The 13,039-nt window shown below is 57.9% G+C and overlaps 1 protein-coding gene across 1 annotated transcript; it reads left to right on the top strand.

Annotated features, from left to right (window-relative positions):
• Nucleotides 1-10,481: 10,481 nt before the first annotated feature.
• Nucleotides 10,482-11,873, top strand: VOLCADRAFT_88477 (uncharacterized protein; the record flags this gene model as incomplete). Its single annotated transcript, XM_002948240.1, has 3 exons — nt 10,482-10,632; nt 11,124-11,147; nt 11,656-11,873. The coding sequence occupies 3 exons, from the start codon at nt 10,482-10,484 to the stop codon at nt 11,871-11,873; spliced, it is 393 nt and encodes a 130-aa protein (XP_002948286.1).
• Nucleotides 11,874-13,039: the final 1,166 nt, after the last annotated feature.

The following is a 13,039-nucleotide window of genomic DNA, read 5'->3' as shown; positions in this document are numbered from 1 at the left end:
GTTATTGTTGGTGATATTGTGGCCGCAATGTCCAAGGCACGACCTTTTAACTTTCCTAAAAGATAGAGCTTGTATATTAGCTTTTTAACTCCGACAATTGACCTTGAGAATATCGCTTATACATATCTCACTGCCTTTCAGCATTTGAGTCATGCACACGCAAGGTTCAATTCTACAAATCTCCCTTTGCTGATATGCAGCAGACTGAAACGAAATTCTTCACCTGACATAATTATAGTATGAAATCCCAGGGATATCGGCGGCTCGGACGCGTATCCACTCGGCTTGACAAAATCGACCGCAGCGCCGCAGCCCCCTGGAGATAATCACCAACTCTGCACATCCCACATCTGACCGCTGCGCTATTCCATTTTTAAAACCGAATTGCGGCCGCACGGCCCTCGCCTAACACAGCAAAAGCCATACCTGCTGGAAGCGCGGCCAGCACCGCCGCTTCCCCCCCCCCGCCTCACCGCATCCCCTGCCTATGGCAGTCACGGCACCTTCAAAAGTATAAAGCCCTCCCTCGCAACCACTCCAACTCTCCTTCATCCCCACAGCCACCGGCATCTCGTCCCCATTCGAAACCCTCTCCACAAAAAAACACTTCCAGTGCATAGACGCATAGACGCCTCTGCTGTCGTGCGCGTGGCCTCCGACGGCGGCGCGCTCCTCCTGGCTCGCGCCCCCATGAACCCCGCGTCCACCTTCTCCACAGCTCTGGCCAGTGCACTCGGCATCGCACTGCCACTGCTGGGCGGCGACCGCGCCGCCGCCATCGAGGAATCCTCCTCGCCATCCGCCGCTGATCTTACCGCATCTAAAGTGCCATGGGACCCGCTCAACGACGTGGGTTGCATCAGCGGAAGCGGCCACTTCGGTGATATCCTGGAGATGTTGAGTTGTGCGCCGATGCTCGTGGATATCCCGCGCCCCGTGTGCTGCTACGCGCTGACAGTGGCCAAGCAACGTTGCCTCCGAGGGGCACAAGCCGTACGGATGTCGTGCCGAGAGAACCGGGCGCATCGGTGGGCGACAGCTCGGGAGAGTGTGGCCTGGCTGCGGGGCGATCCGCCGCCACCATTGCCGTCGGACGCCGCCGCCGCCGCCGCCGCCGCCTTTGATTTAAGGGGTGAAGAGGCGACGGACGTCCGTGCAGTGGCCGCAAAGGGTGGTGCGGCGGCGGAGCCGCCGCTGCGGCGGCGGATGTCGGAATCGCAGCACATGTACCGCATCAACTTGGACACCACGGCGGCCGTCCTGAGGTGAGGAGTTGTCTTTGCTGTCGTACACCCTCGCATGGATGCTACACCACACCGCAGTAGGGAGTCCGTACTGTGGCAGCTTTGCTGACTGCGTCGTACTGTGGCATCTCCACGGAATCGTCGTACGGCTGTACGGCACGCGAAAAAGGAAAGTGACCTTGAGCACGGGTCTGAATGAAACCGCGGCGAACCGTATCCTGCGTACGAGGTCTTCCCCCAGCAGCGCGGGAAACCCCAGCAACGTCATGGCACTGTCGCGAGAGGCCACCAGGCGAGGGTGGGTGGGAGGGCAATGTATAGCGATAATAATCGGCAAGATCCCAATTTCCCAAGATCTCAATTTCCCAAAATCCCAGTTCGTAATATTGTGTTGCAATGGGCCCCCGTCGGCTGTTGGCTGCCGCCCATCAGACCCGAGTACGACTGGGACGCAGAGGATGCTCTGGAGATGTCGTTCATCACGGCCCTGTCGGAGCGCTTACCGGCCCCCCTCGAGCCAGATCTGCTGTTCCGTTTGGCTGCGGGGGGTCGGCGGCCCGGAGCCCTCCCGCACTCCGGCAGCAACATAACCGTTGACGGCGCCGCCGCCTGCTCTAACTCCGAAACCGATAACGAAACCAACTGCACCAACGGTCCTGACAGTTGTGGAGATGGGATCAGCAACGGTCAAGTTCTGGCCTTCAACGAATTTCTGCTGGATCTGCAAGTGGCAATGGCGATGGACATGAGCGGTGGCAGTAGTGGCGGCGGTGGCAGTAGTGGCGGCGGCGGCAGTAGTGGCGGCGGCGGTACTGGTAGCGGTACTGGTAGTGGTAGCGGTACTGGTGGTGAGGGTGCACCCCGCCACGCGGCGACGAATGACTTCATGGACGAGGGCGGCAATGTGTGCGGGCAGTCCTGGCTCGCGGTCGTCATGTTCCTCTATGACCTGTTGCTGCGGTACCGAATGGCTCGGGATCCAGATGCCGTACGACCCACTGGACTGATCTGTAGATTGATGCGGGTCGCCGCGGCGAGGCGCGTCAGGGCCTGGCTGCAGCAGCAGCAGCAGCAGCAGGCCAACGGCGCCGGCGGCGTGAAGGCGGCTGCATCGCTGCCGCCGCCGCCACAACGGCTTGAGGCACGGCAGTGTTCGCTCGGCATGTTCCTGGCGCCGTTGCGCAGGAGGTACGACAGGCCTGTCGCAGCGGCGACGGAGGCGGCGGCTGCACCCTGCCAAAATGCGGGCCCAGTAGTGCATCGTCGGAAGAGTCTGGAAATGTCGGAAGGGGTAGATGCCGTACTGGGGTCTAGCAGCCGCACGGCGATAAGCCCAGTCAAGAGCCGTTGCAGCGACGACAGTAGTGCTCAGGGCTGCTGTGGCCGGGGCGACAGCTGCACCAGTAGCAATAGCAGCAATATTAGTAGTAGTAGCAATAACAGTGCGAGCTGTAGCCATCGGGCGAGCGATACGAGTCAGGGCGAAGCTAGCGGCGGCAGCCGCAACGGCAATGACGGCAGTAGCGACATCGCCGAGGGGGAGCAGGACAGGGACGCTGCTCTCTACACATCATGCGACCCGGCAACATTCCAACAGGCCCTCCGAAAAGAGAACATTTGGCTGGGTGTGCTTGATCCCCGAGGGTGGGAGGAGCAATCGTACGACATCATGCAGGCCACAGTTACATACGCCGCTACTACCGCCGCCGCCGGCTGCCGTACACTGCGGCCGCAGCCAGCGCTGGAGCACCGCGACCTCCGCATTGCGCTTCGCATGGCGTCGCGCGTGTATACGACCGCCATCGTGGCCGTACGGTTTCTCTTCCTTACGCAGGCGCATCGGGATACCGAAGACGCGCAACGGCAACAGCCGCGACACAAGGTGGCGCAGCTCCAGGCAGCCGCGGCGGCCCTTGCCGCTCTGGCGGGGCCCCTCGCGAGTGACTCCTCGGACGCTGACGACGCCGACTTTTTTAGCATTATGCTGAGTTGCGTTCTGGAACGTCGCCCGATCGAACCCGACCTGCTGCGCTTCGGGGAGCTTTGTCTGGGCCTACAGGTGGGCCTTAAGTAATGCCGAATGGGATTTCAAACCTGTCCGTTGGGGAAGTTCATCGTGTCTCGTGTTTCGGGGCGTGAGGGAGTCTTAGGGTTTGATGCGCTCAGGGAAAGGATGGGAAGGAAAGGTTTCCCCGCATAATGCGGTGTATGGCCACGGCCGTTTCGCATCCTCCCACCATCCCAGCCCACTTCAATCCGCCTCCGTTCCAAAACTAAAGCATCGGCTTAGTCTGTACCTCCCGTCCAGCCCTGCCTCACCCTACAACCCTCCACACGCAAACGCTCAACCCCCCCTCCCCCGGCCCTCCCACACACCCCATCCCCCCCCGACGCCTTTTGGTCAGTTCTATTTCTGGTACACTCTTGCCCTGGCAGCAGCTTCACTCGTTCGTGGTTCGTCCTTCCCCCCCGACTCCGCCACACAACACACCGCTCACCACCAGTCCAGCAGCTCCAACCGTTACGCACGACCATCCAAACCCTAAGGAAACCCTAAACCTTCAAATCCCGCAGGCCGCACAGGAGGAGCTGTGTACCGAGTCCCTCGTGAGGAATGAACTGCTGTTCTGTGCGGCCGAAGCCTGGGAGGCAACGTGGATGGACGGCGCCAAGAGGCAGCAGGTGTTGCAGGAAGAAGATCAGCAATGGCAGAACATGTGTACGACACTGGTGTACGGTAGGGTTGTGGGACTGGTGGAGGTGATGGAGACGGCTGTGGACTTCGACGAGCAGGTACGATGTACGACATGACGTATCACAGCGCGCCGAAACCAGCCGTGGGGATCGCTGAGGTGCCAGCTGGGGCGGGGAAAGGGGGGAAAGGGGGGAATTACACACACACACACACGCATGGGGGCTGAAAGCGAGAAGGTGACGGAGCCACTATGAAGATATTCCCCTGGGAAAAGCGGACAAGACAAATTTGCAGCAAACAAATGTGTGACGCAAAAAAAGCTATATCAGGAAAGTTAACACAACAGGTGTGTGTGCCCCCTTGCTGCTGCCAGTCAGATCGGACCATTTTTCTGCAGGTGTCTGAAACTCAGATGGCGCCCAGAGAGCAGTACAAACAGCTGTACAAAGCCCCGTGTCCCGGTGTGTGTGTGTGTGTGTTCCTGCCTGACAGCCTCCATCCAACCCGCCCCAGGCCCGAAAAGGCGGTCCTAAGATCCGCTCCCCCTCTGTGTCCCTCCCCCATTTCCCTTCCCTCCTGCCACGGCGGGGCCGCAATCTCCCGCCTTCCCCCAACGGATTCCTAAAACCCAAACTGCGCATGCGGACGGACGGACATACATACACACATGTAGAAGCTCATCCAGAAGTCCCAGTCGGGCTGCAGCCCGGTATTGCGTGCGATGTCCGTACTGCGTGGCCAGTCGGAGGGTCGGCTGCAGGGGGTGGCGCGGGGGGTGCTGGAGGGGGTGATCGGAAGCAGCGGGTCGCCCTTGCTGCAAGTGCAACTGCTATCGCCGCCGCCGCAACAGCCGACGACAGAAGCTGCGGGGCCGTACATTTACATCGTACGACAGCGACGGGTGGGTGGATGCCGTGTGTGTGTTTTGCGTGTGTGTGTGTGTGTGGTTTCTGCACGGCTCCTACGTGTGCGAGGGGGGATTGGTGGGGGCCCTTGTGCGCGGTTGTATTTGTGCCTCCTCGTCCAGTCGTTGCGGTTAGTGGCCAGCTACAGCCGCTAGTGCCAAAACTGCTGCTGCTGCTGCTACTGCTGGCCTCACTCCTACTGGGTTGCTATTCCCGCTGCTGCCTTGCTGTTTTGTCACTCCTTCGGTTGCTGCTACTGCCTGCGGCTACTGCTGCTCGTCATCATCATTCAGCTCCTGCTGCTACTGCTGCTGCTGCTACTGCCTGCTACGTGTCCCGGCAGGTCTTCCGGCCCCACGGCTCCCCCTTCCTGCAGCTCGGTCAGCCGCGGAATACGCTGTTCGATCTGGGAGCCGACCCGCGGGTCACTGCCACCATGATGCATCTGGTGGCCTGGCGGACTGCGGTCGAGCCCGACCTGCACCATGCCATGGATAGCTTCATGGTGGGTTGGGCCTTAAATAAGTTACAAGTGCGGGGGCCTATCCATAGCAGCTGGGGCCCGCATGGAGCCTTATAGGTCGGGGGGGGGGGGAGGGGGCTTCACGGGGCATTACGTGTGTGTGTATGTGTGTGCGTGGGGGGGTATTGTGCGTCAGAGGGAGCCTCAAAGTGGTACCTTTACCTTAATTAGAAGTTACAATTCCGCACGAATGCCTGAGGGGGTGTCCGTAAAAGCGGGGGGGAGGGGCATGGACTATACATACCTTGATGGGGTGGGTGTTTTAGGGTTGAGGGAAAGAGCCTTCCCTTGTCCCCCCTTGGGCTTGCGCACGCCGACGTCCGTACGTATGATTATGTGCAGGGGGGGTGTAAATAGCTCCATACCGGTGTGTGTGTATGTGTGTGTATGTATGTATGTGGCTCCTGGCCTGCTGGCCGCCCCCCTACCACCTTCCCCCGGTGTGCTAGTCTTCGGGGTGCCCGACGTCTGCGGACACTCACGTGTTCGCTGTCCATGGAGCCGTATACATGTATGTATGTATGTATTTGTGTGAGCTTTCACGTATGAATATGTGTGCACGTATGTATGTATGTTCTGCCCAATCTCGCAGGTGGGAGTGCTGCCTGTGAGGGGCCCGGGCGGCGAGTGGGACTCCGGACGGGTGGGTGTGTCTGCGTGTATGTATGTTGTTACAGGGTGGTATAGCTTCACCAGCGGCCCCCTTTCCCTTGGAGGCAGTTCCCTGCTCTCCCCTGCGAGAGGAGCACTCTCTCTCTTCACTCTCATACTTTCCCCGGCCACACACACACCTCCACACACACACACTCCCCGCCGGCCCCTCACTCCCCCAGGACGCCTTCCGCGGCTCACCGGGCTGCCCGCCTCATCTCCTGCTCAGTGTACGACAGCGGGTGCCCTCCTCGCACCGTACGGGTAACAAAACGGCGCCAGTCAGCGCCTCACTGCGGGGACCTGAATGGTGCGTGTGTATGTATGTGTGTATCTATAAATTCCAGAATTGCTTCTCGCAGCACAATAGCAGTAAGGAAAGACAATTCTTTTATACGTTATATACTCACCACTGGCGGCTGCAGCAAAATACTAATATGCAAATTACCAATAATAGTTAAGTGCGTATGTGGAGGGGAAGGGGGGGGATGAAGGGAAGGTAGAGGGAAGTGGTGTTGGGTTTGATGTCGTACACGGTCGGATTGACAGCTGCACCGCAGAGAGATTGCAATCACGCGGGTGTGTGGAGGTGTGTTTTGCTTATCCCCCAGGGTCCCCCCCGCGTGGGTTGGGGGGGTGTCGTACCCAGCTTGCAGTCAGATTAGCAGCCCGCCACCTGGTCCGGATCCGCCCCGTCCCGCGTCTTGTCAGGCGTCGCATGCCTGTGTTCTGTTCAATTCTTAAAACCCAAACCCGTCCCTGCAGCTTTGACCAAGTGTACGACATCGTGATGGCGGCAGCCCAGCCACGCAAGGTACGGCAACTCGTTATTTCATCTGATGTAAGGGCACCGTTAGTACGGCGGGTCTGTCTGTCTGTCGCCATTTACCCTCCGTTCTACCCCCCGTCACAAACCCTGTCTGTGTGTGACGCGTGGCGACACGTCGTGTGTATGTGTGTGTGTTTTGACGCGTCCGTACTTCCCCGGTGCCTTCCGCAGGGGCCCCCTCAGCCCGTGGTATTGGAACTAATCGGTTGCGAGGCGCTCCATGTGGCATTAGCGGCGCTTGCGAAGGTAGGCTCTTGCCGGGCCGGGGGTGGACGTGGCGGCGGGGGGAACTTCGGGGGGTGCTGTGGTGGGGTGCCTGTGCGGCGGTGGGCCTTTTGGTCCCTGTCGTACCGGGCGCGTGCACGTGTACTGCACGCGTACGACATCAACCGTTTCCCATTCAACTGCAACCCGCTAACTCACGTGGTGATGTCCGGTCCTGTCGTACAAACACGACAGGCGCACCAGGACGGCCCGCCCGCGGCCACGAACGGCGGTCGCGGAGGCGATGCTGGCGGAGGCGCCTCGCCAGGCCGCCGCAAGGCGAAGGCCGCCGCGCCGCCGCCGCCGCCGCCGCTGCGTCTGGTGCTTCAAGTCGGGCTCCACGAGCGTGTCGTACGGGCGACCGCCAGCAGCGCCGCCAATCAACCGGTGACGCGGGAGTTAGAAGCTGCACTGCGCGCTGCCGTACGATGCCCACGCCAGGGGCTATCCTTGCACAGTTCGAGTCGACGCCAGCTGGAGATGCTGGTGGCGAAGTGGCAGGCGGCGGGGGAGTGGGCGCACGTGCCGCTGCGGGTGGCGGCTGTGTGGGAGAGTGGGGAGGGCGGCGGCGGCGGCGGTGTGCTGGCGGCGGCGGCGGCGGCGGGGTTCCGCGGCGGGGACCGACGTCTGCGGTCGGTCGCTCTGATGCGGCCTGGGTGAGGGGGGAGGTGGAGACACAGCGGACGGCGAGTTGGAGGTCTGCTTATATGTAGGCCTGCTTATATGTAGGCCTGCTAAACTTGCATGCAACGTGAGCGCATATGTGCGTGTATGTGCGTTCTTGAGGAATCCAAGCAGGGGTAATTCTAAGGTATATCGTTGGGATAGGCGCATCAGTCGCTCCTGCAGAACCGTAGCAGTAGCAGTAGCAGCAGTAGCAGCAGCAGCAATACGCTGAGGACTTGGCGTCACTCGGCTGAATGAGGGGGTCGCCGCAAACTTGTTTTGGGGGGAGGGGGAAAATAGGTCTGTGTTTTTTTGGAGGGGCCGGAATGATGTGCCATATAGTTATAACTGAAAACGACAACTGTTCCAACGGCATTCAACGGATCCGGTGCCGGAGTTCTTCAAAGTAACGACGAAGCTGCTTTGTAACACCAACCACCACTCTGTGTACCTAAATAATCCCTTTAGATCTGCACTGCAGTGAAGGCTGCCCCTAAGTACGTTCCAGATATTGGTTCCTTCGGCGACGTTTTGCTCTCCACAGCGCTGTGAAGAAGGATTGATGCTGCCGAATAAGTGTCGTACAGGTAGCGCCTTTTTAGCGTTACACACCTGACACGTCTAGTTTTGGGAAATGGGGTTCGACCGGAAAGCGTCCAGTTCTGCCTACCGGAAAGGTCGCAGCGCCTTCCGGGGTTACTCTATCTCGAGTCACCCCGGCACACAGCGGGGCTTTCCGAAGGTCGGCTATGTAAGTAGAAACAGCACTTTGCTTCTTGCCGTACACACTGCTCGCGGTGCGTGAAAAGGAAAGACTGGAACATCATGAAAAGAGTTAGGCGGCATTCCGAACGGTGTTTGTGCCGCAAATATCCTGGACTGCCTGCCTGTATGTATGTATGTCCGTCCCTGCGCTGTCAGAGCTAGGTAGCTAGGGGATGATTTACTGCAGCTTCGTAGTCCCGTTGTCTCCGTAGTCGCGGTTACAGCCAGCTGCAGCGTCGCTGATGCGGTATGCAGTACGTCGTGTTGCCAGCTACCGTCAGCTTCTGTTGTCGGGCACTTTCGTCAAAGTTGTACGGCTTTGTTACGATGCCGTACCGTTAAGTTGCGGGTAGTGTCATAAGGCATATCAAACCCTATTTGCGCCAAATTTCGCCACAAGATAAACCCTAACACACGACTAACAACTCAGGTAAGGTCTTTGGGGTCGCGGATTGGCCGTATTCAACTCTGGACCAAGACGCCTTTGCCGCCCTCAGAGGAGCGCCAATATAACAACCACTCACTCACTCGCTCACAACATTATATGGGCTCTGAGTCCCGGGTTGGGTCCCTCTGGCCCCGGCCGCCCGCCCCGCTTGTTATCCACGGTGGACACTTCGCCCCGCCCTGCCCGGCCCCCCCCCCCATTCCCCTCGGTGGGATGCAACACCTCCCGGGCGCCTCGTTAAGTGCACCGTAGGGGTTCGTCGCTGGCGAGGGTACACCGCTGTCTGGCACACGCGGCAGACAGCCGCTGAGGAACCCCCGGGACCTGAAAACGTCGACGGGCGCGACGCACTCCTACATTGGCACACGACGCGACTTTTATTGGTGTTGTGTGGGGCGCAGCGTCCTCCTGTCGTGGGACACGACAAGGCAACTGTGCATCCCTTCTGCTACCTTCCGCGACCTTCTTCCAAACAAAGATAAAAATACAAGTGGCAATTCCTTGCATTAACATAATTATTTTGATATCATTATTATATTTAAATTTAATGAACATGGTTATGGCATCTTCTGGTGTCGGATCGCTCCATCACGTCCTTGGAAACCAACATTTCGGGGCCGCCGTGGTACGACAAAGCTCGGCATGGCATAAGGAGGCTCCGGAAACTCCGAAACCAGATCCGCCCACCGGTGTGAATCGGCCCTATGGTTCCGTACGGTCCTCCCCGGAAGGGCCGTGTTGCCGCACTATGACTGTAATATCCTAAGCTACGGTTAGCAATGGATCAGCAGTGAGCCAGGCGTGGAGACTGTACATCATGATTAGGTCAACGTGGTGGCGGATGTCGAGCGCTTAATCCGCCGGTACAGGGGCTCCTGTACCAGTTTGTACCGGCCTGCCTGTTGCGCCCGAGAATCGAAGTATGGCTGCAGGCACCGTAGCGCAATGGTAAGGGACCCACGATATTTACCCTGGGCTTGGGAAGTGTCACGGCAATGGTGTCCGGCGCTCAGCGGGAGTTACTTGTGATCTTGGCTCCGCTCCTTCTGACCGCCTCACTACGGACGCAGTTTTGTCGAGGCCGACAGGCCTCAGTGCAATCTAGTAACGTTGGAAAAAAACCGCCGTAAAATGTAGCTAGCTATATAGGAGCAGCTTATCTATGTGGTTGGCTGAGAAGGCTATTATGGCCGCAACGGTCGCCTTTCGCGTGGCGTACTGATAATCCATGTCGCACTCCGATTTCCGTTGCAATCCTGTAACGTAATCGGAAATTTTGTTAAAGCGACGAAATCGGCTTATTCTTATCAATTCCTAAGTACGTGCGCTCAGCCAGGTGATTTGTGTGCCGTCCCTTGTGCATAATGTGTAATGTGGCCTGATCCGGTACAAATAGTTACGACGACTCGTTACCATCGCAATAAAGCATCCGAATTAGGAGGCAAGAAGAACCAAACCCTTTTTCGATTTGCCCTTGTAAATATAAAGAAAATGGTATCCGCCAATGCCCTTACACTGGCTCTGCTAACGCTTGCCGTCGGGCTTTTATATCCGGCTTTGCCAGTTGCAAATGCACAAGATACATTATTCAACATTCCACAGCCAGGTGTTCTTTATCCATGGCCAGCCGACAACCAGACCCGTGCGTATCAAGCTGGCAGCCCTGTTGCAGAGCTTAACCTGGCGAGGATATTCTTTGTAAGCTCGTTTGATTAAATCATGAACTGATTGCGTACAATCTGTTTATTGATACCCAATCTTTGCGGTTTGCGGGCTAAGGCGAAGCGGGCAGCAAGCGGGCAGCCTCTGCCGGGCAGTTGCGCACAGCGCTTACCCAATTTTTTTCCTTAGAACTGCAATTGCTTTGGCTTCACATTACTTATTATGTGCCAGTACGTATTTAGCGTTAGTGATCTAATGCCCGTGCTATGCTGTGGCCATGCTATGCCATGCTTTGCACGTTTCTTAAACATGTTCCGAACTGTGTTGCCGACCATCGCCAGGGTCCGTGCATGTACCGGATGATGCACCTACACATCTATGCTGACGAAGTCTTTATCGTCCTTAGCGGACGGATGGAGTCGGTAATGGTGGCTCCCAACAACACCGCCTACAACCACACCTTATTCGCAGGCGACAACGTCGTGTATCCCAAGGGTAAGCATGATGCATGCTGCATGCGAAAGGCATCACAAACGAAATGGCCCTGCAAGGGCCCCCAAGGGCCCCAAGGATCTTACCGTGAGGCCACATGCGCCTACTCCACTCCTGCCCGGCGCCATCTCCGGTTCCAAGTTGGGGCCTCCTGCTGCTGTGCTTTCCTACATCCCCCTGTGCTACCATTATTCCTAATAAAATTACGCCGGCCGTGAGCCTGGCATCTCTTTAGGGGACCGCGGTATCGAGGTGTTTTACTTCCTATGCTCCCCTGCCTACGATCTTGTATGGTCAGGGTCATGCTGCGCGCATTGGTTATGAGTTCAACTTGGGGAGCTTTTGCATTTCTTGGATTCCCTGGTTTTCTCCCCCCGCTGAGTGTGGAGAAGTGCACAACAGTTATGCCTTCACTCACCAATCCATGCGAGTATCCACGTGGGCTGCTCGGCCTTCCCCAATCCTTTCCGCTACCCTCCACTGTCTTTCCCCTCCTCCGCCTCCTCACCAGGCTGGATGCATTACCAAGTCAACAAGCAATGCACCCAGGCTCAGACCATGCTCGCCTTCAATGCCAAGAGCATTGGCACGGTGGCCATACCTCTTGCGCTGGGCAGCTCGGACCCGGGCTACCTTCAGGCCGCCTACGGCGTGCGGAGCTTCCCCACACCAGGGGGGGTATGGGTCCGTGATGCTGAGTGCGCCAGAGCTTGCCGGTTGCGAATTTAAAAGACCCAGGTGCTAACTGCGAATATGAAATTGGTACAGGAATCGTTGTTTGGTTTGGATGTTGGGACTGGGCGCTCGACTTGGGTGCATGTTCTGAACATGGGGGTGCGGATGTGTGCAGTTTTGCGGTGCAGCGCTCTCTGTGGTACAGCACAACGTGTTTGTAGACCATTTCGAAACACGATTTGTGGGGGGCCGATATTACCCGTCTGTGGCTTGCCGGTGAAATCTGGGGGACCCAACCTCGTGCAGGAAGCAGGATAGAGAGCACCACCTCGACACGGACTCTGCAAGTGCGTGTCCGTGAGTGTTTGTGGACAGGGCCAGTGGCCAGCCGGGTCGGCCTGTGATTACCATTTCCAGCCCATGTTCCGCCTTCTGCTCGTGGGCCATTCAAAACGGGCCGCAAGACATCCAACTAACCACCCTAACCGGGCAGCCAGCCCGTGTTGGCACCCCGGGTGGACTCGGGGCCCTCGTCAGGCCGCCAGCTGTGGTGGTGATAATGGTAGAGGCGATAATGGCACCTGATGGCTTGCGTTGTCCGTCTGTCGCTTATATGAATGCGGATGTCGGTCATAAGGAGGTGAGAAGATACCTCTACTATCATCGCTTGCATCAGGAGGTTGTATGGGCGGGATTGCTGCAACCGGCACGTAGGTAGCTGCTGGGAAGCTTTGGGTCGGCCCCTGAGGTCGTTCTAGTCAGTTGTTAAGCATATGGGGCACAAGGAGGACGGTGACCGGGGCAAAGACGACGGCCCCGTGGTGTAGGATGCGCGGGCCTGGTTGAGCGGAGGAATAAATCGGTTTACGGTGGAGCGCAGAAAGATCCCCGGTGTGGACCTGGTGCCTGATGAGCTACATTTTTTTTTATGAATTGTTCGCATTTGGTTTCTGTATTCATGACCCTTTGGCACATAACCACGCCCCCATACAGCTTCAACTACATATTGAAGCAATCCATGCGGGCTGCAGCCCAGCTGGGAGCGGAAATGGATCGGGGGAGGCCTCGAGGCGGCCTCGAGGGTGAAGAGTTATGGTTTGTGTTGGCCAAAACGTTATCTTGCAGTGGTGCGGCAACTGGTGAAACATCATGGGCAATATTACAAAGCCGACGCATTTGCTGCTTCGCTGCAAAAGTGGACTGGCTAAGGGACCTATTTC

The sequence above is a fragment of the Volvox carteri genome (genome assembly GCF_000143455.1).
Source record: "Volvox carteri f. nagariensis unplaced genomic scaffold VOLCAscaffold_9, whole genome shotgun sequence".
NCBI classification, from domain to species: Eukaryota; Viridiplantae; Chlorophyta; class Chlorophyceae; order Chlamydomonadales; family Volvocaceae; genus Volvox; species Volvox carteri.
This window is presented reverse-complemented; position numbering and strand designations above follow the sequence as displayed.